This window comes from Pelobates fuscus, chromosome 5, assembly GCF_036172605.1.
Source record: "Pelobates fuscus isolate aPelFus1 chromosome 5, aPelFus1.pri, whole genome shotgun sequence".
Lineage (NCBI taxonomy): Eukaryota > Metazoa > Chordata > Amphibia > Anura > Pelobatidae > Pelobates > Pelobates fuscus.
In genome coordinates, this window is record NC_086321.1 from 68924925 (window position 1) to 68950704 (window position 25780).

The 25780-nt window shown below is 39.6% G+C and overlaps 1 protein-coding gene across 1 annotated transcript in view; it reads right to left on the reverse strand.

Moving 5' to 3' along the window:
• Positions 1-275: 275 nt before the first annotated feature.
• Positions 276-25780, reverse strand: part of SLC45A2 (solute carrier family 45 member 2) — a 113449-nt gene continuing 87944 nt past the window's right edge. The window contains exons 8-9 of the mRNA XM_063456840.1: positions 5911-6463; positions 276-419 (exon numbers count right to left, since the gene is read on the reverse strand). Of these exons, the coding sequence (XP_063312910.1) occupies positions 6239-6463 (225 nt within the window). The 3' untranslated portion in view covers positions 276-419; positions 5911-6238. The remainder of the gene's footprint in view (positions 420-5910; positions 6464-25780) is intronic.

Here is a 25780-nt window from a genome sequence, read left to right on the forward strand (position 1 = left end):
CAGTGCCTAGAAGATATCCTTAGAGGCAAAGAGGAGTGCTAACATAAGAGATCAGAAAGGTGTAAATAGTTTTCATCCTTGATCTAATTTGTAATTTGTAAGGTCTTTAATACTAAAATGTTCCTCTTATCCTTAATTATTCTGCTCCTATTTCTTCATTTTACAGTCCATGATTCAATCCTGCCTTCCACATTTTGTTTTCATTGACATTCACTCTCTTTCGCTCTCAGTAGGTCTCCCAGTCAATGAAACAGGAGCAGTCAGGTTAGGTGGAACTCAGTGTTTTTATAGTTTCAATTCACATTCTAAGCATGAACAAATATATAGGTATGTTTGCAATGTAATATTTGACAGAAACCATTTTTAAAGGGAAATATATGTACACACATACATACACGCACATGCCAATACATACACGCCTACCCTCTAGGGTTTTTTTTTGCAGGTGTACTTTAGTGTGCTACAATATTAGGTACGAAAACACACAGATGTTAGAAAAAAGGGGGGGGGGTGTACTAGCGCTAATTTAGTGATTGTGATATAAGTGAATAAGCTGCTTCAACATAGAATTCTTATCTTTAAACAATAGTGGAACAGTGAAATGTAAAGTGAAGCGCTGTATATTTTAAACAATGTGAGGTAAATAAGTTAGGACAATACCTTAGTTTTCATACATACAAGTCCATATGTGACATATAGTACCTTGAAATAAAACACAAATAAAAACACAATAGTGTATCCTGTGATATACAAAAATAGATATAAAACGAAATAATTTCCCACTCACACTTTTAAGAGCTAATGGATATAGCTCAATCAAATCGCTTGTAGGATCCGTAAAGGCGATCCTAATCCCTTCTTTTAGGAGGGAGTTCTTTCTCTTCCTTGGTTTCTAAAATCAGGAGAGGTATATGGTGCAGTACCTTAGATAGTAAATCTTTAAAAGGGTAAAGTAAAAGGGTACTTACAAACCCAGAGCCATCCAAATCGGCTCTGATCAGGGGCGTATGTGGTTAAGGACCACAATCCTTCTTTGTGCAAATAAAAGTAGCAGGAACAATGCCAGTAGTGTTTAAAAATATATATAAATACTTTATTACATAAAAATATATAACATTATAAAAACACTTGACTAGGCATTAAAAAAGTCCAATTCCATGAAGACCGGTGATCTCCAAATTCCCAGGACGCGTTTCGCTATATCAGCTTCATCAACTGGATGTGTAAAAATGGAAAAGTCTTCATTTTCCTCCTTGGACCTGTTCCTGCTTTTATACACCTTCTTAAATCCGTAATGTCAGTCCTGCTTGTAAATCCGCGGGTGATTACCATGTAAACGGTGACGCCCTGCGTTTCAAGTCTCACTTTCAGTCCTTTTCCTTGGTTCCGCCGTCATTTCCGGTCACGTGGGGATATGCCGATACGTCATGCGTTCCAATTTGCGGTTCATTAGGACCGCATTTCCGGTAAAACATAATGTATAAGTGAAACCATAAAAAGAACAGCCGCACTAACAATTATTCATAAATATGTACAATCATTTTGTTTTAACTTGAACCATAGGAAGTGTTTGAACCCCAAGTTATTACATAATTTCACCATATAACTATCGATGAAAATTTATTGTATAGTGGCAAGGGTGTGATTATATGTGCATGCAGTCCAATATTAAAGGGATAGTTAAAATGTATATTATCTTGTAAAAAGGGCGAATCATTTCATTATTTCGGCATATAACTGTAGATATAGAGTGATTCTATACACATACAATAAATATTAAAGGGATAGTATAAAAATATATTCTTGTAGACAGAGAGCGAATTATAAAATGCATAAATTTTAACCCATTTAGAAAGCTAAAAAGACTAAATGTAAAAACTTTTTAAATATAAATAATGCCATTTAGATATAAAAGGAAATTAAAAAGAATTGAAAAATAGATGAAAATCTAACTTTAAAATTCTATTTTAAAAAATGGCACATCTCAAAATCTGTATTGAGACCATAGGGAATAAGTGTATTTAATTTAAAAATCCATTCCATTTCGCTTTTGCTTAATTTAGTATCAAAATCCCCTCCTCTCCAATCTTTTTCTAGGTTTTTTATTCCTAAGAATTTCGTATCTTTCATTTCACAATTTTGGTGCGCCTTATAGTGAGCAGAGACACTATGGTTTTCGAAACCCTTTACTATATTCCTTCCATGTTCTTCGATTCGAATATGTAATGCCCTTGTGGTTTTACCCACATATTGTAAACCACAAGGGCATATCATTAAATATATAAGGTTATTTGAATGGCATGTCAGAAGTTCTTTAATTTGATACTCTATTCCCTCTCTGCTAAAAAAAATTTTATATGTCTTTTCTTATTTACGGTCCTCTTACAGGCCAGGCAATAGCCGCACCCAAAGAAACCTTTTTCTGTGTTTAAAAAAGTGCTAGTTGTTCTCTTCTCTTTTATAAAACTTGATGTGAGGGCGGTGCGGAGATTGCTGACTCCTCTGTGTATAAAACGGGGTCTTTCTGGGAGAAATGTTTTCGCAATAGGATCTTGTAAAAGAATGGGCCAGAATTTTGAAATTATTTTCCGAACTTTATAATTTTCAGTGCTAAAGTTGCATACAAATGGTATGTCTTTGAAGTCTTCTTCTTTTTTTTCTTTATATTTTAGTAAATTTTCCCTTTCTACTTCCTTTGCAAGCTTTCTATCATTTTCTAATTTTTCTTCTTCATACCCTTTCTCCAAAAAGTCTTGTTTAATTTTGTTTGATTGAGTTTCAAAGGTTTTAGAGTCGGTGCAATTTCGCCGTATGCGCAGGAATTGACCTTTGGGGGCATTTTCAAGCCATGGGGCAAAATGGCAGCTATCTCTCCCTATGTAGCTGTTGGCTTCTACTGTTTTAAAATAGTTTTTAGTCTTTATTTTATTGTTCTCAATATATATATGTAAATCTAAAAACACAATCTCTGACTTCTTCCAGTTATTTGTGAGTTTTATTCCCCATGAATTGGTATTCAGATAATTTAAAAATTCTATCAGATCGCTTTCTTCTCCCTCCCATATGAAAAAGATATCATCAATGTACCGGCCATAGGTAACCAAGTTCTGCCTCCAGCCATGTTGCCCATATATAAAAGACTCTTCCCAGTGGGCCATAAATAAATTTGCATAGCTGGGGGCGAACTTGGTTCCCATGGCCGTTCCATTTATCTGGAGAAAAAAACTCCTCTCCATACCAGAAGAAATTGTTTTTGAGAATGAGGTCTATTCCTTCCAAAATATATTCTATTTTTACATCCTTCAGACCTGAAAAATTATTTAAAAAGAACTTTACTGCATTTTGTCCATAAGAATGAGGGATATTACTATAAAGTGCGGTGACATCACTAGTAACTAAAAAACAATCTGGATTCCAAGTGCATTCTTTTAAAATATTTAAAATGGTAATCGTGTCTTTTATATATGAGGTAGTTGTTTTAACAAGGGGTTGTAGATGGATGTCTACAAAATGGGATAGTCTACTTGATACTGAGTCTATCCCAGCCACTATAGGTCTTCCCGGAGGGTTGTTGACGTCTTTGTGTACCTTTGGTAGAAAATAAAATACCGGTATTTTTGGGTGTTTGATGTTTAAAAAACCAAATTCTTTTTCATTCAGGATTTGGAGTTCTTTACCTTTATTAAATTTTTTTAAAAATACTTCATTTATATCTTTATTGGGGTTATAATTTAGTTTTTTATATGTCTGTTCATCTGCTAGTATTCTTTCGGCTTCTTTGCAGTATGATTCCTTGGACATTAAAACTATCCCCCCTCCCTTATCCGCTGGCTTTATTACAAGGTTAGTGTCTGATTTTAAATCCCTAAATGCTTTTCTTTCTTGAGTCGTAAGGTTATTATTAAAATTATCCAGTTTTTCTAATTTTTTTATTTCAGTTAATACCATTCTCAAATGTCACCATTTTTTCTGAAAGACCCCGTTTTATACACAGAGGAGTCAGCAATCTCCGCACCGCCCTCACATCAAGTTTTATAAAAGAGAAGAGAACAACTAGCACTTTTTTAAACACAGAAAAAGGTTTCTTTGGGTGCGGCTATTGCCTGGCCTGTAAGAGGACCGTAAATAAGAAAAGACATATAAAACATTTTTTAGCAGAGAGGGAATAGAGTATCAAATTAAAGAACTTCTGACATGCCATTCAAATAACCTTATATATTTAATGATATGCCCTTGTGGTTTACAATATGTGGGTAAAACCACAAGGGCATTACATATTCGAATCGAAGAACATGGAAGGAATATAGTAAAGGGTTTCGAAAACCATAGTGTCTCTGCTCACTATAAGGCGCACCAAAATTGTGAAATGAAAGATACGAAATTCTTAGGAATAAAAAAACTAGAAAAAGATTGGAGAGGAGGGGATTTTGATACTAAATTAAGCAAAAGCGAAATGGAATGGATTTTTAAATTAAATACACTTATTCCCTATGGTCTCAATACAGATTTTGAGATGTGCCATTTTTTAAAATAGAATTTTAAAGTTAGATTTTCATCTATTTTTCAATTCTTTTTAATTTCCTTTTATATCTAAATGGCATTATTTATATTTAAAAAGTTTTTACATTTAGTCTTTTTAGCTTTCTAAATGGGTTAAAATTTATGCATTTTATAATTCGCTCTCTGTCTACAAGAATATATTTTTATACTATCCCTTTAATATTTATTGTATGTGTATAGAATCACTCTATATCTACAGTTATATGCCGAAATAATGAAATGATTCGCCCTTTTTACAAGATAATATACATTTTAACTATCCCTTTAATATTGGACTGCATGCACATATAATCACACCCTTGCCACTATACAATAAATTTTCATCGATAGTTATATGGTGAAATTATGTAATAACTTGGGGTTCAAACACTTCCTATGGTTCAAGTTAAAACAAAATGATTGTACATATTTATGAATAATTGTTAGTGCGGCTGTTCTTTTTATGGTTTCACTTATACATTATGTTTTACCGGAAATGCGGTCCTAATGAACCGCAAATTGGAACGCATGACGTATCGGCATATCCCCACGTGACCGGAAATGACGGCGGAACCAAGGAAAAGGACTGAAAGTGAGACTTGAAACGCAGGGCGTCACCGTTTACATGGTAATCACCCGCGGATTTACAAGCAGGACTGACATTACGGATTTAAGAAGGTGTATAAAAGCAGGAACAGGTCCAAGGAGGAAAATGAAGACTTTTCCATTTTTACACATCCAGTTGATGAAGCTGATATAGCGAAACGCGTCCTGGGAATTTGGAGATCACCGGTCTTCATGGAATTGGACTTTTTTAATGCCTAGTCAAGTGTTTTTATAATGTTATATATTTTTATGTAATAAAGTATTTATATATATTTTTAAACACTACTGGCATTGTTCCTGCTACTTTTATTTGCACAAAGAAGGATTGTGGTCCTTAACCACATACGCCCCTGATCAGAGCCGATTTGGATGGCTCTGGGTTTGTAAGTACCCTTTTACTTTACCCTTTTAAAGATTTACTATCTAAGGTACTGCACCATATACCTCTCCTGATTTTAGAAACCAAGGAAGAGAAAGAACTCCCTCCTAAAAGAAGGGATTAGGATCGCCTTTACAGATCCTACAAGCGATTTGATTGAGCTATATCCATTAGCTCTTAAAAGTGTGAGTGGGAAATTATTTCGTTTTATATCTATTTCTGTATATCACAGGATACACTATTGTGTTTTTATTTGTGTTTTATTTCAAGGTACTATATGTCACATATGGACTTGTATGTATGAAAACTAAGGTATTGTCCTAACTTATTTACCTCACATTGTTTAAAATATACAGCGCTTCACTTTACATTTCACTGTTACACACAGATGTTAGCCCATAATTTTTCTGATCTAGCAGATCTTATATGTAGAACTAAGCATTGCTGCCATGTAGGGAGTGAATTAGTGGTTAGCTAACCTGGATTATTGACAGTGAACGCCAGACTGGCTTTGATCGCACCTTTTTATTCCCTTTGTGGAAAGAAGCAGTTTAGATCTGGAATCCAGTATTCTGGACGCAGTCAAGCTTTATGAATTTACTGGAATAACTAGACTTGGACTTTGAAGACTAGGGGCACAAATGCATACACCTGTTTCTAATTTATATACACACACACACAAATAAAACAGAATAGTCTGAAATTAACATTTTTTTACTGTACATATCGGACAAAAATTGCTACAAAACAACATCCAAGTAATGAAACAGTTGATGCAGAAATTACAACCACGACAACGCTCCCGGCAAGACTGACAAGTACTCCAAGGCCGACACCCACGATAATTTGAGCCAGTTGTACCATGCTGGTAAGAGCGGCGCAGTCTATTCCTTTTCCTCGGCTTTCTTTGTCCTTCTTCCCAAGTAGCTGCGCTTCATACTGCAGAACAACAACAACAGTTAGGGTTAAATCAATAAAATCATTATGAAAAGTAATTTTAACTACAATTCAATAAAAAATAAAGTGTAAAATATAAACATTCAAATGAGATTTTTAACAACCATAACCAGAACTCTATAGATTATCCCCAGAAGGTTGAGGCCTCACACATACTATAGCATTCTATCACTGGCAAATAATATTTATAAACTTTATTAACTATACTTTGTGCGATGGAATTTCCTTGTGATACATAAATCAATAATTTCGTGCTACCAAGTGTAGCATGTAAACATTAGTCATCCAATTATGAATTCATGTTTTCATAAAATCCATACTTATTAAACAATGAGGTGTTGCATCCCTGTGGCAAGGTCATACAACATATGTTAGTGATAGAAGCAAATGTGTGTGCCTCATCTCAGCTCATACACCACATAGCCAAGCAACATGGAAAATGTATAATGTGAACAGAATAGCTACAAGCACGTTCTTTCCATGTCGCTTTAACATCATCTTAGTTTGCCAGAGATGGTAGCATCTTAACAGGTGCATTTCAGATTTTCAACGGTTTACTAGAGAAAGTCATGGGAGATCCTTGCACATGTGTAGTACTGCCAAATTTACCCTACAATCATATAAATGATTTGCTGTAGTGTCTGTAATATTTTTCATGGTGAGTGAGAGAGCAATAGGCTAGAAGTATTTTTTTTTCTTTTTATAAGACTATGTCCTCTTATTTTTTTTTATTTTTTTTCAATTTTAAAAGATCTATTCTTTTTAACACATAGTTTATAAAATGTTAAAGATGCACCACAGATCCATGAAGCAAACACTTGCTGAAGTACTTTATATGTGAATTGGGTGTTCTCGCTTTTACTTTTTAAAAATAATGCAGATTTCAATAGAAATTGTCACTTTTGCTAAAATTAACCTTGTTACATCCCCTGGCCCCTGTCAGTCAACTGACCCTGTTACTTCCTGGTCTGTTTAACTTTAAGGTGAACTAAACTAAAGAGGCAGCAATTGTCCAGAGCACCTTCCTTGCAAATATTTCTTATTGAGCTGCATTGGAAAGTCTATGATTGGACAGCCACAGAAAGTCTGGGTGGGGCTAGAAAGGGGATGCTTGCAAAGGCATCAGACAAGAGATCGGCAGCTGTTTTTCAAAATACCTCCATAAAAAAATGAATAATTACATGCAAGCATGTTTTCATGGTGAGTATATAAAAAAAAAAATAGTGATTTTTATCTGGGGGAAGGACATTTGGGCAGTGTAAATTAAAAAGTTTTAATGCCTGAAATAGGTGACATTGGAACCCATGTACGGGTTTTTCTCCAATTATTTCTTCTGTGGACATCAAGGTACATTAAGAACTGAAGGCCTTTAATTTGCATCTCTTGTAACTAGCATACCCATGGTTGCCCTGTTTTTGTAGAATGTCAAATTAAAGACTATTTCTTTAATTGCACAGTTACTATATTAAGAAATTTGAAAATCAGAAATATTTTGAATTGTCTCTAGTAGGTTATATAGAAGAACACTACCTTTTTAGCTCATTTTTAAACCAAATCACAGCCAGCTCCCATTCGTTGCGAAGGTTACAATGTATATATGACAGAAGAGTGCCATTTTCAGAGCTTCACCATAGTTATGGTTATTGTTATAGAAGGGATTGGCTAACAATTTATTGCTTAAAAAAAGTACAGGGCCGAAGGAAGATCTTGGGAGTTGGTGCAATTATGGTCTAAATATGCATTGACAAGAGGATGAAAAATGATTTGGAAGAAAGAGAAAAAAGTGTGGGGGAGGGAGAAAAAAAAAAACATCTGAAATACACAAGGGGCTCATAAAACTCAACCAAGAATGAGGGCTGCTACACATCCAAACGTCTAATTGTAAGATACAGCAGGCATGGGCACAATGATCGGCATTTTGGAATGATGCAGTCCACCTTATCCATCCATTGAGTGAGACTTATGGCATCTTGCTGCTGCCATAGAGATATGCATTCTAGCAACTTTAATCAAGTTTCTCTTCAGACATTTTTTGCATTTTGAAAGTGGTAAAGTTGGAAAACATCACCTTGTGAATAAATGGAGGAGGGTTATCCAGAATCTGAGTCAGATAGGAATATGTGAGGCACAAGTAAGCTTGGATAATGCTGCCAAAAATGGAGGTAGCATTATTAATTATATGCATGACTTGTGTGCGCAGTAAGCACCGTGCCAACTCGCCCTCCCCAACCCCGACATGGAGGTAGCATTATTAATTATATGCATGACTTGTGTGTGCAGTAAGCACTGTGCCAACTCGCCCTCCCCAACTCCGACATGGAGGTAGCATTATTAATTATATGCATGACTTGTGTGTGCAGTAAGCACTGTGCCAACTCGCCCTCCCCAACCCCGACATGGAGGTAGCATTATTAATTATATGCATGACTTGTGTGCGCAGTAAGCACCGTGCCAACTCGCCCTCCCCAACCACGACATGGAGGTAGCATTATTAATTATATGCATGACTTGTGTGCGCAGTAAGCACCGTGCCAACTCGCCCTCCCCAACCCCGACATGGAGGTAGCATTATTAATTATATGCATGACTTGTGTGTGCAGTAAGCACTGTGCCAACTCGCCCTCCCCAACTCCGACATGGAGGTAGCATTATTAATTATATGCATGACTTGTGTGTGCAGTAAGCACTGTGCCAACTCGCCCTCCCAAACCCCGACATGGAGGTAGCATTATTAATTATATGCATGACTTGTGTGCACAGTAAGCACTGTGCCAACTCGCCCTCCCCAACTCCGACATGGAGGTAGCATTATTAATTATATGCATGACTTGTGTGTGCAGTAAGCACTGTGCCAAATCGCCCTCCCCAACCCCGACATGGAGGTAGCATTATTAATTATATGCATGACTTGTGTGCGCAGTAAGCACCGTGCCAACTCGCTCTCCCCAACCCCGACATGGAGGTAGCATTATTAATTATATGCATGACTTGTGTGCGCAGTAAGCACCGTGCCAACTCGCCCTCCCCAACCCCGACATGGAGGTAGCATTATTAATTATATGCATGACTTGTGTGTGCAGTAAGCACTGTGCCAACTCGCCCTCCCCAACTCCGACATGGAGGTAGCATTATTAATTATATGCATGACTTGTGTGTGCAGTAAGCACTGTGCCAACTCGCCCTCCCCAACCCCGACATGGAGGTAGCATTATTAATTATATGCATGACTTGTGTGCGCAGTAAGCACCGTGCCAACTCGCCCTCCCCAACCACGACATGGAGGTAGCATTATTAATTATATGCATGACTTGTGTGCGCAGTAAGCACCGTGCCAACTCGCCCTCCCCAACCCCGACTTGGAGGTAGCATTATTAATTATATGCATGACTTGTGTGTGCAGTAAGCACTGTGCCAACTCGCCCTCCCCAACTCCGACATGGAGGTAGCATTATTAATTATATGCATGACTTGTGTGTGCAGTAAGCACTGTGCCAACTCGCCCTCCCAAACCCCGACATGGAGGTAGCATTATTAATTATATGCATGACTTGTGTGCACAGTAAGCACTGTGCCAACTCGCCCTCCCCAACTCCGACATGGAGGTAGCATTATTAATTATATGCATGACTTGTGTGTGCAGTAAGCACTGTGCCAACTCGCCCTCCCAAACCCCGACATGGAGGTAGCATTATTAATTATATGCATGACTTGTGTGCACAGTAAGCACTGTGCCAACTCGCCCTCCCCAACTCCGACATGGAGGTAGCATTATTAATTATATGCATGACTTGTGTGTGCAGTAAGCACTGTGCCAACTCGCCCTCCCCAACCCCGACATGGAGGTAGCATTATTAATTATATGCATGACTTGTGTGCACAGTAAGCACTGTGCCAACTCACCCTCCCCAACTCCGACATGGAGGTAGCATTATTAATTATATGCATGACTTGTGTGCACAATAAGCACTGTGCCAACTTGCCCTCCCCAACTCCGACATGGAGGTAGCATTATTAATTATATGCATGACTTGTGTGTGCAGTAAGCAATGTGCCAACTCGCCCTCCCCAACCCCGACATGGAGATAGCATTATTAATTATATGCATGACTTGTGTGCACAGTAAGCACTGTGCCAACTCGCCCTCCCCAACCCCGACATGGAGGTAGCATTATTAATTATATGCATGACTTGTGTGCACAGTAAGCACTGTGCCAACTCGCCCTCCCCAACTCCGACATGGAGGTAGCATTATTAATTATATGCATGACTTGTGTGCACAGTAAGCACTGTGCCAACTCGCCCTCCCCAACCCCGACATGGAGGCAGCATTATTAATTATATGCATGACTTGTGTGCGCAGTACGCACTGTGCCAACTCGCCCTCCCCAACCCCGACATGGAGGCAGCATTATTATATGCATGACTTGTGTGTGCAGTACCATCTTGAGAGCAGTCTCATTAGTTTCCTATACCTCAGCACTCAAGGTAGCTTAATGGGCCAAAGTGCACATCGTCCTCTGTGACCAAAACAAAAAACAAAAGCAGCAAGGTGAATTTTTAGTGTAGGACTAACTCAAGAGGTTTGTATTTATGTAGCAGGTGAGCTTACACTTTATCATTGTAGTTAAACTAAAATCCTCCAGTTATTTAAAGGGAAACTATAGTGCCAGGAAAATAAACTTCAAGGCCCCCTTCAGTTAATAACCCCTTCAGTCACTTGCATGGGTCCAGCGCCCATGTCTCTTGGTCTCAGCCCACGCTTCTCCGAGGGGGGGGGATGGGGGAGACCTAATGCGCATGCGCTGCAATGGCCGTGCTCGCATTAGGATCTCCCCGTAGGATAACATTATTCAATGCTTTCCTATGGGGAAAATCTGATGCTGGAAATCCTCATGCAGAGAATGGAGGAGCCAATTTAAGGCATCCACAGATGGCAAGTCTAGAATCTGGAACACCAAATTCCATTGGCTTTCTAAGATAGAATATGATTTGAAATAAATATATATCTATATAGTAGTAAAGGCAGATAATTGTGTATCTTGAGGCTCTCTTGCTTCAGTCATGGAGAGTCAGTCATGCTGATGGAATTCCTATATGACATCACCAAACCTCGCAAAATCTCAGCAGGGAGCAATGGTGACAGCAGCAGCAGCAGCAGCTGGAACAGCTGGAACAAGTGGTGTCCTGTTGGTAGAGGGTAGTTCACATATATATTCTGGTGAGTGTTGCATGGGTTGAGGGCATGCATCATTGATAAAGGGACATGGTGTGAGGAACTGACTCTGCTGGGTTTCGAACCCTGGTTTACATGCTGCTAAACCTCTTCCTTACCAGTACTCCAGCCTGCCTTTTGCAAATTAACCTGAGATCTGGTAACCTTGACTCTACAGCATTTGGTATCAGTGACAAGTCTCTTCAGCTGTGTCTGGTCATGTGTCTGGTTCTTGGCCTATAAAAGCCACTTCCTGTCTCTGTACCTTTGCCAGATTATTGTGGTTCCTGTACTCTCTAATCAAGCTTGTTCCTGTTTCTCCTACCTGTTGCTGATTTTGGACCGTTTTGACTTTGCTGATTCTCCTTCCCACTGACCTCGGCTTGCCTCACTACGATTATCATCTCTCTGTTCCAGTCTCCCATCTCTGCTTAAGACCAGAAGGCCACTCAAGGCTCAGGGGCTCAACCACCTGGGTAACGAGTGGCTACCTCTGGCAGAAAACATTGCTGATCTGGCTACTGGACTCCAAAACTTTGTAACATCAATATCATTACAGAATAATCTGGCCCATTCATGGAGACCGTCGGATCAGATTCTGCAAGAACTATGCAGACCCAGGCACAGACCATTCAAGTGCTGCAAGATCAGGTAGCTGAACTGCAAAATGAAGTTCGATCAATGCATAGTGAGCTTACCAGCTACAGGGCACATGATGTTGCGGCTGCTGCTGCTACTACTGTTACACCTGCACAAGATGCCCGCTTGCCTCTACCAGAAAAATTTGGAGGAGACCGCAAAAAATGTAGGGGTTTCCTAAATCAATGCAGTTTGCATTTCATGATGTTACCTAACCGTTTTCCATCTGAAAGAGAGAAGGTGGGATTTATTTTCTCCCTATTCAAAGATGAAGCCCTGTCTTGGGGCTCCCCTTTTCTGGAACAGGACAGTCCAGTCTTGGGAAATTTAAAAGACTTTCTTGAGGCCATCCTGGTACATCCTCAGCCAGAATTGCCATTTACTGTAGAGGTAGATGCTTCTGATTCAGCTGTTGGGGCTATACTGTCTCAAAGGACTGGACCTAAGATGTTGTTACATCCATGTGCCTTCTATTCCCGCCAGATGTTACCAGCAGAAAGAAATTATGACATAGGGAATAAAGAACTTTTGGCTATAAAAGCTGCCTTTGCCGAATGGAGACATCTCTTGGAGGGAGCCACCCATCCAATTACTGTCCTCACAGATCACAAAAATCTGGAATGTATTCAATCAGCTAAGAGACTGTCAGCCAGACAAGCACGCTGGTCCCTATTTTTCTCAAGGTTTAATTTTTTGATTTCATACCGCCCTGGTTCCAGAAATGGCAAGGCAGATGCCTTGTCTAGGATAGCTGACCCCCTCCATACTACAGTAACCAAAGCCACCATCTTGCCTGAGAGTAGATTTTTCGGAGTTTCCTTTCCTTCTGATCTAATGTCTCGCATTAAAAAGGGCTACGCTGAAGATCCAGTTTTTCGTGATCCTCCTCGTAATCTTCATATGACCATGCTTAATGGGTTTTGGATTTTTCAACAACGTCTGTTTGTTCCAGAATCAGTGCGACTGGACATTTTACGTCTCTACCATGACTCAAAACCAGCAGGTCATCCAGGAATCCGAAGGATTGGAGGCAGATCGGTGCAATCGCCACAAGGTCCTACATTGGTTATACGGTCTATTGAGTTTGTTTTGTGGACCTGTTATCACTGTCATTATGTTCCTGTGCAACACTGGTAGGTCCGTCCATAATTGGTGGGTGGCCAGACTAACTGGCACCACCCCTTTAAAGTAGACCATACACTGAGTGAAGCTTTGTTGTTCTATGCATTGTACTAGTGCCCTGCTCCCTCCTGCATTCAAAAATCTGCCTAAAAGAGTCAGAGGTGAAAAAAAGAATCATCTTTGTAATACCCACCCCAGATCTTTAAATGTTAAGTTGCTGTAATAAACATGTTTTCTCTGCTTTACATTTATCTGCTATTCGGGTGAAAACTTTCTTTTGCAATTCCATTGTCACCTAAACAGAGCACAAAACAAGAATGACCCATTGTTACATTTCAAGGAAGGAACTGTAAGATGCGTTCTCAGTATAATGCAGCTTGCTGGGTAGAAAACTTGAAACAGGCTTAAGTAACTACTAGTGGTCAACAGAATCATTGTCCATATTGCTTAAATGTAAAATTGAAACTACCTACCCTTCAGCGGATCGTCCTTTACAATCAGAAAGAAACTGCAGAGAAGAACATTTTAGTACAAAAGACGTGTGTTAAAGTCAATGGGATATCTCATTTAAAAAGGATCTGAGCAACTTCCATTAGCCATATCCCACAGTGATCGCCATACATTTAAACATTAACGCAAAACAATGGAAGGAAAGTAGAAAGGAAAAAACGTTGCAAAAAAACCTCGATTACAAAACCCATAAAAAAAAATAAAAAAATTTTAATAATGCATTAAGATGCTTTTTTTTTTTTAAATAAATGAGTATTTAAAATATATCTTTAAGTCTACCACACAGGTGAAGGAGTAGAATGTGAAACCGAGGTCTTCAGTAAGTAGCTATTAGAAAATAAGTAAGAGAAGGAATCATTAAAGAATATGAATTGAAATATAATGCTACTAACCAAGGTAGATTGCCACCCATAGCTACACCTCTGGCGTCTGCATAAATGGAAATCCCTAGCAGAGGGGAAAGGCCAGCGATGGCTGATGGGAGGCCCTAATGACATTGTACAGCCATCGGGCAATCGCTCAGTGGGCCGCTATGACGTCTAGGGACATTGCTTTGTGTATAGCTTTTTTTGTAGTGGGTCAGAGAGATACTATGGCAACACTCCAATTCCTAATCTAGCACCACAGACATTCAAGATCACAAGCAGCATCCCACAAACACGCAATACCACAAGCAGCATCCCCCCACACATGCATCGCCACAAGCAGCACCCCCAAAAAAACAACAAAAAACGAAAACCACAGTACTACAAGCAATCCTTCCTCCCCTTGCCTCCACAAACACACCACAGGCAGCCAGCCCACACATCTGAACCACAACAAACAGCATTCACAACACTTTCTACCAGTCCCTTCGCTCTTGTGCTCTGGGGTCCCATTTATTACAGATGCAAAAACGTTGTTGGATATGATCTAAATGAAACCAGGTTGGTTCCCCTCCTTTTCTCCTGAGCTGGTTATGAACTCTCTCTTGTGTGCTACACTCTCAGCACAGAATCCACTTGGTGGTCTCATGGCTGATGCATGAAGGGGGCTGAGTTACAGCATGCGCACTTCACCCTGTGTGGCCTACAGCAAAGGGCCAGTAAAATTAGCAGAAGGATGGGAACAAGACTTGCTTAGCAACTTGCTTTCTGAGTGGCAACTCCCTGTCACTGCATGTGAAATTTTGTAATATGAAATTAAATAGCCGTTCCTAACAGTGACAAAAATGTTAATGAGTATCGACTAGCCACAAAAAAATTTCAACAAGGTCGTTAACGAACCTTGAAAATGCCATCCATGTGTAAAAATGTCTGCTTTTGAATATATTTCCAAGGAAAGCGAAATCATATTTCTTCAGTATGACGTTAATTAAGAAGTTTTATAGTGACATATGAGAGAACCAACGTACTCCCTCCCCTTCCCCGACTTTACCGAAATGGTATGAACTTTAAAAACTTCTTTAAGGTTCAGAAGGAGAGGGAGAGGCTGTCACTTTCAGGACATTTGTAGACATTAAATGGGAGTTTTGGGTTACTGGCATAGAAAATCATTGATGTGCAAATTGGAGCCAAGCCACTCCCTACATTTAAACTTTGTAAACCAAATTAAAATGATTAATTACAAATATTTATCAGTGAACTTACCCCATAAATGTCCTGTGTATAATTTTGGGATATATTGTTTAGGCCACCATTGTGGTTCCGTTTACGAGATCTAGTGACTGGAACTACAGATTAGAACAACCTCAATGTTGCTGCTATCGGGTAATTGACCACGCCTACACATTTTAGGGACATGTGAATGCTATGAAATATCTGGATAGCCAAAGAAAGAATAAAATCCCCCCTTGACATAAGAGCTATAAAGGGACAATGTTATAGCAACAGCGATTTTTGCAGTGCTGCTGTTAGGAACTGCAGGGACACATGAACAGGGGTCTCCTTGCACCAGGAGCATAGGTTGTTATGGTGCTTGACATGTCCCATAAAATAATGTCAAAGCTCACAGCAGAAACCACAAAGAAAAACATGGTTTTATTGCATTTAATTCATTATCTATTTAAACAGGATACAATTAAAATGTTAGCATCTTTTAATCAAACAAAATATAAAGATATATTAGACATAAATGGCTCCTAAGGACAATCATTAAATGGGAAAATGTTCTCTTTGCTTTGGGTGCTTATACACCTACAATAACTTCATCTCATAAATGTAGATACATGCCGCGTGAGTGAATAGAAAACCGACTAAATTTACAGTATTAATCTCTAAATGCTACCAGCAGTGGGTACTCTTCCCAGGAGAGTTTTTTTAACCCCTTAAGGACACATGACGTGTGACAAGTCATGATGCCCTTTTATTCCAGAAGTTTGGTCCTTAAGGGGTTAATTTCATCTAGCAAACTAATTACACTCGCACCTAATCCCACGGATTGCACTTTACAGATTTCAAGCACGGACCGAATCCATTTTCTCTGAGTGTACAGCTTGCAGACAGTAATGCAGTCTAGTTATCATTAGGAGGGATTGTCCTTTTGCAGGGAGACTGATTAGCACAGCATGTGCACAGAGAAAACACAAATAAATGATGTCCAATGCCATTGATTAGAGAGAAGATGGAAAGTGTAACAAATTATTTTCAATGAATGACTGGGCCTCATTTCCTGGCCATGAAAGCTATAAAATGAAAGAGGAGCAATTGTATCTTATCAAATACATCAGCACAGAGCAACAGGCAGACCCCTAGCTGGTTGATTACAACTGACACAACATAAACATCACAGAAGCCTTGCACAACTCTGATCCTGCAGGGCTATGATTGGAATATAACTGTATATTATTATGCATTCTATGGTCTAGAATTAGAAAGCAGGAAAGAGAGGCACTTCGGGGTAGTGTGGGTAAACAAACCAAACAAGTGTCCTTATTTAGATCCACAATTCTACGGTCACTCATGTCTTTTAAATGTGAAAATCCCCCTTTTGTAGAAGCTTTGTATTCTTGGTCTGTCTGAATTTATAACAGAGCCCCACAGTCATAATACGGATAGTGATGTATGTTACACAAACTGATTTCTAAACACATTTATTGTAGTTTAAAGACACATAGTACTTGTTCTAAATTACATTTTAATTGTAAAAATTGTATTTAGTAAGTCACCCAACTTTTTTCAGAACTGCCCATTTATATTTCTAAAGTTATAGTCCCTCTATCAGTTTGAAATTTTGGTAATTATGGGTAAGTGATGTGTGCTGGATATGATAATGGTACCACTGGGGCTCTCAGGGGTGTCAGGTGGCAAAGAGACAAGGGGCTTTACCCCAAGGGTAAATGTTATGGCCTCTCCCACATATATTTACTTAAGCCATTACTAAAACCACTATTTAACAAAGCTCTAGGTCCAATCCTTGATAAATCACAATGTGAAACCAAGTCTTTGATTGAATATCGAGTATTCCCTTAACCTAGGTTTATAAAATCCAGACATACGGAATTAACCTCAGGTCATGCTGTATTAACCCTTCACACCTAGTTTATTAAAACACTGCCCCAACAGCAATACCCCCACGCCCCTCCCCACCCCCCCCAATCTGACAGGTATTCTCACAACTTTGTATGTTCGAGACAGCTTTAGGGATGTGCACATCCATATCCAGAATTAGCTCTATTTGTGTAAACATATTTATTAAACAGTTGGTAAGGTAAGGGAAACCTAGTTGTGACTTTAATTTCCTTGACCATCAGTTTCCACCCATGTCTTTACATCAGCGGTCTCAAACGCAAGTTATCTACTCTCATGGGAGCTTCAGATGACCACACACTTACTCCTAGACAGAAGAAAAAATAAATACATAAATATCACACACACAAATACACTCTGCAAGGACACCACTAGGCAATGCTACTTGGACGGGGGTAAACAGCCAACAGGTTACATTCTGGGCTGTCCCTTCAGACACAGGAAACCTGGAAACCAACGCACAAGCTACAAGAAGATATTTCGGGGCTGTAAATTGCCCAAGGACAAGTTGTTTGAGACCCCAGTTTTAGATGAACAGAATTTCTGCCAAGTGCTGAACTATATATTGCCTAACGGGCAGTGTGTATGGCATACGCACAGCGCGACCATAGTAATGTTTCAGATCATCATGTTTGCCTGAAGCATTTATGCTTTGTGGTGATAGGACTCCATGTAGAAACTGCAAATTCTGCCCTTTGTATTGTCTAAATTGCAGGTATTGTCTTCAAAATTGGGACCAATTGCAGAATAAGGTGCTCTAAGAAGATAAAGAGTGGTGAGTGGCCAATAGGAATTTCTGCACATCTAATGAAACAAAAGTTAAGACATAAACGAACGACAATTATTGAGTAACATAGAAACATAGAAAGTGAAGACACATAAGAACCATGTGGCTCATCTAGTCTGCCCAATTTTCTAAATACTCATTAGTCCATGGCCTTATCTTGTAGCTAGGATAGCCTTATGCCTATCCCACTCATGCTTAAACTCCTTCACTGTGTTAACCTATTCCATGCATCCACTACCCTCTCAGTAAAGGAATACTTCCTGATATTTTTAAACCTTTGCCCCTCTAATTTAAGACTATGTCCTCTTGTTATGGTAGTTTTTCTTCTTTTATACATAGTCTCCTCCTTTACAGTGTTGATTCCCTTATTACTTATTTAATGGTTTCTAACATATTTACCTGTCTCGTCTTTCCTCCAAGCTATACATGTTAAGTTCCTTTAACCTTTCCTGGAGGTTTTATCCTGTTGTCAGGATCCTATCCTGACAACTCAAATAATATTTTTTTTCTTCTGTTTTATTTTCTTCAGTACCAGTTTTCACCACTAGTGGCCTCCCTAGCCACTAGTCAAAGCACAGTCTCTCACACCTGCCTATAACCTGATCTTCTGAATGTGCTATAAAATGCTACACCCAACTAAAGGAGTTGCCTTTACATTGAGAGAAGTTATTGTTCTGAACCTGATAAGTCTTCTGCTCCTGACTCTTACTGAAGAAAACCTGCTCTACTTTTACTTACTTTCAACCATCCTGATCTACTCTACAATCCTGATTTATTCCAACCAACCTGCTTCAGTTTATTCTGGACTTTGGTACCTTTATTGCTTGGTTACTACCTACAGTTCTCCTAGCTAAAACAACACAACCTTCCAGGCCCCAGGGAGAGTGTGCAGCTTAGCGGACAAGGGCACATGTATGAGTGTGGGAATGGATGAAGCATGATTAGCTATGTGTTACGTGTGGGAATGTGATATGTGAGGAAGTGGGTGGTGACAGATCCAACTGACCTCAGTGCCACTTAGGAGACGGGCCCGCCCACCCTCCCTTTGTGCTTTAGGCCCGGGGTGTTGTCACAGCGAGGTGGGGGCATATCCTTGCCAAATAAAGGAGAGATGGTTTGCAGGTTAGATGAATAAGGAGGATACTGGCCGGGTCTCATCCTCCCCCTGTCTCTTATGGTGAACCTTAAGGGGTACCAGGTTGGACGTGTCCCCATTGGGTTGAAAGCCGACTAGTGGGGAGCATTATGGTTGGGCCCCACCGAGCGAAAAGCTGGCTGGTGGGGAGCCCAAAAGGAAGAGGATTTTTATTATGCAGAGGGGGGGGGGGGGGGGGGAGGTGAGAGCCTTTGGGAAGAGGGACTTAGATTGGCAAGGATGTTTTTCGGTTACTGTATGACTTTATGCAAGTTATTTATATTAATATAAGATATTTATTATGTACGTTTTATATGTTAAAGGAGTTATACAATATTTGGTTGTGTTAATAAATGCTGTGGCCTGTTATATCCAAGAAGTTGGGTCTGTTGTTATTTGGGGTAAGTTATGGTTTTATGGTTGGGTGAAGGGAATCTATCATCCAATGCCCACTACGTACATACATGGATATTACAGGCTTTCCTATTGTTTGCAAGAATCCTGAAAGACCCTAATTATAACAATCTGAACCCATTTCTGATTTCAAAGTAAAGAGACTGATCACCTCAATTGCTAACTTAACCTGTATTACTTTATCCTTTATGTTCCTGTTTAGTTTTATCTAATTGTATCCCTGTTACCTAAAACCTGCTTAGGGCATATTGCCTAAACCTTCTCTTTTGTTCCTTTTATTAACTCTAACCTATAATTCTGCTTATAGGTTCTTATTCGAACGCTAACCTATAATTCCACTTATGGGTTCATCTTCTTCCTCCAACCTATACAATTTCTCTTCTAGGTTTTCCTGTTACTTTATAATCCTGTCTGGGGCTTATTTCCTAAACTCTTGTTTTCTGTTATCCCTTAATATACTTACCTGTAACTCCGTTCATAGGTTCTACCTTCTCCCTTTTGTCTTTATTTCTTCTTCACTATTAATCATGTTACTCATATTGTTTCTCTTGTTTAACCATGTCTAAACACTCAAAGAACCACAAGTCAAACTCAGCATAAGTCTCTTGTCTGACCTGATCAGAACCATGAAAACTGTATTCCATAAACCAGTTTAGTAGCCCTTCTCTTATCTCTCTGCAAAGTATCAATATCCTTCTGGAGATACGATCTCCAGTACTACATACAATACTCCAAGTGAGGTCTCACCAGTGTTCTGTACAATGGCATGAGCACTTCCCTATAATACTGCCATTACCTCTCCCTATACGACCAATCATTATGTTAGCATTTCCTGCCGCTCTATTACATTGTCTGCCTACCTTTAAGTCATCAGAAAAATCACCCCTAAATCCCTCTCCTCGGATGTTGAGGTTAGGACTATCAAATATTCTATATTCTGTCCTTGGGTTTGTATGTCTAAGATGCATTATTTTACACTTATCCACATTAAATTTCAGTTGCCACAGCTCTGACCATTTTTCTAGTTTACCTAAATCATTTGCCATTTGGCTTATCCCTCCTGGGGATAAATTAGTAATGACTAATTTGTCTAGATTTTACCAGAACCTTTGATAACAAGATCGAATCTACGTTTGGTAGTTACTAGTCACATATTACAAGGAGCTTCGGTTTGAAACATGAACATTTTTTTTTAATTTTTAAATTTCAAAGCTAAAGTTAACATTTACGATCAACAATAATATTGGCCACTGAATACAAAGAGCTCAAAAATAAAAAATAGACAACCTGGGGTAATTATTTTATAAACAGGTTGTAAATTACTGTATCGTGCATTTAAAGAAACTGATTGAAATGTTTATTTGTTACATTTTAGTTTGGACTGTAATCAACTAGTCTTACAGTCTTTAATTTCTCTTTGAGCTGGAAATTTGTTATAATTGCTAATTGTTAACAGCTAGGTCCCCATGATTCAAATAGAAAACAATACGTTACCTATACACATATATATTGAAACCTAAAAGCACTTTTCAAAGCATTAAAACGATATCAAACCAACCAACAAAATTACAGAAAAGGCAGAAACGTGATATAAACATTAAATATTCATTCTGTAAGTAAAGTGCATGTGTCATGTACATTTATAACAATCCACATAATGGCATAGCACAAAAACACAGTTTAATTACATTGTATACACAGACACGAAGACTAATCACAGAGTAAAGCATACTTAATGTGTACCTATTATACTGGCAAGATGTGGTTGCTATGGTGACTATTTACACACTGGGTGTACGATGCATTACCAGCAAGTGGATGTCTACTTTAAATTACTAAGGCTATATAAAAAGAGCACAGATCTAGATCTACACGGCATATTCTTGCCAGACTATTATAAGGCTAAAATGATCCCACGTGGATTTAGATTGCTAAATATACCAACTATAGGAAGGCTTAAAGCGACAGTCTGCAGAGATTGGACTCATGTACTTAACCCATTCAGGACGGAGTCAATAGTACACGTTCTGAACAAAACAAAACGTAAACAAAAACTGGAATTTGCGCTATATGTCTGTTCAACCGTAATTCACCTCTTTCATATTAAATGCACCCACACTTATTATATTTCCTGGCTAATCATGGCAGCATATACACATGGGTTAGCTCCTCCCCTTACAGCCAATAGGACAGGATTAAACAAATTCTTATATAAAAGGAGGATCCAGAGAAGAGACCCTCAGTCTTTTTCCTGTCCTTATAGCCTTTAGGAAGGGAGCTTTTTAGCTCCCTCTATTATTTTCTCTTTACAGTGTGTTATTAAGTACATGCAAGGGGAAATTGATTCCCACTATCTCCTTCCTATTCCTCCTTCTTTTACCTGGGTTCTATGAGTACCTGTTCACTCCTGGGCATCTCAGAGGCCATGGAGGCAAGTAAGCGGTCCGTGAAAAGACCAAGACAGAGACTGGTATCCTCAGAATCATCTGGCTCAGAATACCAGGATTCGCTGGAAGAATTTCAGGTTCTCGATCAGACCTACTCTAGTGAGAATGAAGAAGAGGTCTTGTCGGAATATCTAGACGCCAAGACAGTGGATAAGCTCATCCTGAAGGTAAGAAAGACCCTTGAATTACCAGAGGATCTTCCTAAACCTGAAGTTTCTGACAAGCATTTTGCGGATCTTAGGAAGCAGAAGCCTTCCTTCCCTCTTCACAAAGCCATTAAAGAGGTAGTTACCGCAGAATGGGAGAAACCTGATAAAAAGGTTCCATTTCAGGGCAGGCTATCCAGGCTTTATCCTTTGGAAGAAAAGACTTCAAAGAAATGGACAACACCTCCAAAAGTTGATGCTACCATATCAAGGGTAGCTAGGAAAACGAGTCTACCACTGGATAGTTCAGCCTCCTTGCGGGAGCCGATGGATAAGAAATTGGATTCTGATCTTTCCAAGATATATTCGGCAGGAGGTACTGGATGCCATCCAGCTGTTTGTCTTACGGCGGTATCCAGAGCCATGAAAAGTTGGATGAAGGACCTAGATACAGATGTGGAAAGAGGAATTAAGAGAACAGTCCTCAGGGAGTCTATCCATGACCTTCGGATGGCCACGGAATTTGTCGCTCAAGCTGCTCTGGATATTACCAGGATCTTCTCCCGCACCATGGCCCTCTCCGTTGCAGCTAGGAGAGCTTTATGGTTGCGTTATTGGGGTGCAGATTCCTTCTCTAAGTCCAATTTATGTTCCATACCTTTTGAAGGCGAGCTTCTATTTGGGAAGACCCTGGAGGAATCCATTGAAAAAGCAGCTGAAGGGCGTAAGGTCTTTTTATCCCAAGAAAAAAGAACCAGGAAACCAGGCTCCTCTTGGTCCGATAAGCGACCCCCGAGGGATCAATACTTTCGGGATGCTCGTAGTTACCGACCAGGTAGAGAGTTCAACAGGAGTAGTAATTGGCGTGGGGGCCAATCATATGCTGCCCGTTCTTCCCGAGGTAGAAACCCTTCCTTTCGGGGAGGCAGGAACTTCTGACTATCCGTCAGAGGTCGGTGCTCGTCTTTCCAATTTCTGGAAGGTTTGGGCACAGGACATACAAGATGCCTGGGTCAAAGCTATAATTCAAAGAGGTTACAGATTGGAATTCCTCAGAAGACCCAGGGGCGACTTCTTCATTCCCACAGGCCTGCCCAAGGACGAAGGCAGAAGCAGAGCATTGAGAGATTATATTCAAAACCTCAGGTCCCAAAGGGTCATCGTTCCAGTGCCAGAAGAGGAACGATTTCAGGGTCACTATTCACCTCTGTTCTTAGTCCAGAAAGACAAGGACAAGTGGAGACCTATTCTGGACCTACGAAGGATCAACAGGAGACTTCTAATCAGATCTTTCAAGATGGAGTCCATAAGATCCATCTCCCCAGCCATCCGGAAGGCAGATTGGCTCATTTCTATCGACCTACGGGACGCCTATTATCACATCCCGATAGCCAAGGAACATCATCGTTTTCTCCGATTTGCCATAGGAGAAGACCATTTTCAATTCAGAGCACTTCCATTTGGCCTGAGCACCGCACCCAGAACCTTTTCGAAAGTGTTAGTCGTACTCATAGAAAGATTGAGGATTCAGGGAGTTTCTCTGTTCCATTACCTGGACGACCTTCTGTTGGTAGCACCAAACGTCCAGATGGCGGTGCATCACAGGGAATTTGTACTATCGGAACTTCTTCAATTTGGCTGGCTAGTAAATCTACAAAAAAGCAGCCTCATTACATCCCAGAAGATTACGTTTCTGGGGGCGCGCTTCGACACGCTCCGGAACTCTATCTCCCTTTCACAGGAAAGAATACAGAGGATTTTGATCTTTGTCTACAAGATTCTGCACCTTCATATAATAGAAACATAGAAACATAGAATGTGACGGCAGATAAGAACCATTCGGCCCATCTAGTCTGCCCAGTTTTCTAAATACTTTCATTAGTCCCTGGCCTTATCTTATAGTTAGGATAGCCTTATGCCTATCCCACGCATGCTTAAACTCCTTTACTGTGTTAACCTCTACCACTTCAGCTGGAAGGCTATTCCATGCATCCACTACCCTCTCAGTAAAGTAATACTTCCTGATATTATTTTTAAACCTTTGTCCCTCTAATTTAAGACTATGTCCTCTTGTTGTGGTAGTTTTTCTTCTTTTAAATATAGTCTCCTCCTTTACTGTGTTGATTCCCTTTATGTATTTAAATGTTTCTATCATATCCCCCCTGTCTCGTCTTTCCTCCAAGCTATACATGTTAAGATCCTTTAACCTTTCCTGGTAAGTTTTATCCTGCAATCCATGAACCAGTTTAGTAGCCCTTCTTTGAACTCTCTCTAAGGTATCAATATCCTTCTGAAGATAGGGTCTCCAGTACTGTGTACAGTACTCCAAGTGAGGTCTCACTAGTGTTCTGTACAATGGCATGAGCACTTCCCTCTTTCTACTGCTAATACCTCTCCCTATACAACCAAGCATTCTGCTAGCATTTCCTGCTGCTCTATTACATTGTCTGCCTACCTTTAAGTCATCAGAAATAATCACCCCTAAATCCCTTTCCTCAGATGTTGAGGTTAGGACTCTATCAAATATTCTGTACTCTGCCGTTGAGTTTTTACGTCCAAGATGCATTATCTTGCACTTATCCACATTAAATGTCAGTTGCCACAACTCTGACCATTTTTCTAGTTTACCTAAATCATTTTCCATTTGGCTTATCCCTCCTGGAACATCAACCCTGTTACATATCTTAGTATCATCCGCAAAAAGACACACCTTACCATCAAGACCTTCTGCAATATCACTAATAAAAATATTAAAGAGAATGGGTCCAAGTACAGATCCCTGAGGTACCCCACTGGTGACAAGCCCAAGCTTCGAATATACTCCATTGACTACAACCCTCTGTTGCCTGTCACTCAGCCACTGCCTTACCCATTCAACAATATTGGAATCCAAACTCAAAGATTGTAGTTTATTGATAAGCCTTCTATGTGCAACAGTGTCAAAAGCCTTACTGAAATCTAGGTAAGCAATGTCTACTGCACCACCCTGATCTATAATTTTAGTTACCCAATCAAAAAAATCAATAAGATTAGTTTGGCATGATCTCCCTGAAGTAAACCCATGTTGTCTCTGGTCTTGAAATCCATGTGTTTTTAGATGTTCAACAATCCTATCCTTTAACATGGTTTCCATCACTTTCCCCACTACTGAAGTAAGGCTTACTGGCCTATAGTTGCCCGACTCCTCCCTATTACCTTTCTTGTGAATGGGCACAACATTCGCTAACTTCCAATCTTCTGGGACTACTCCTGTTATCAATGATTGGTTAAATAAATCTGTTAATGGTTTTGCTAGTACACCACTAAGCTCTTTTAATAGCTTTGGGTGTATTCCATCAGGTCCCATTGACTTATTTGTCTTTACTTTTGACAGTTGAAATA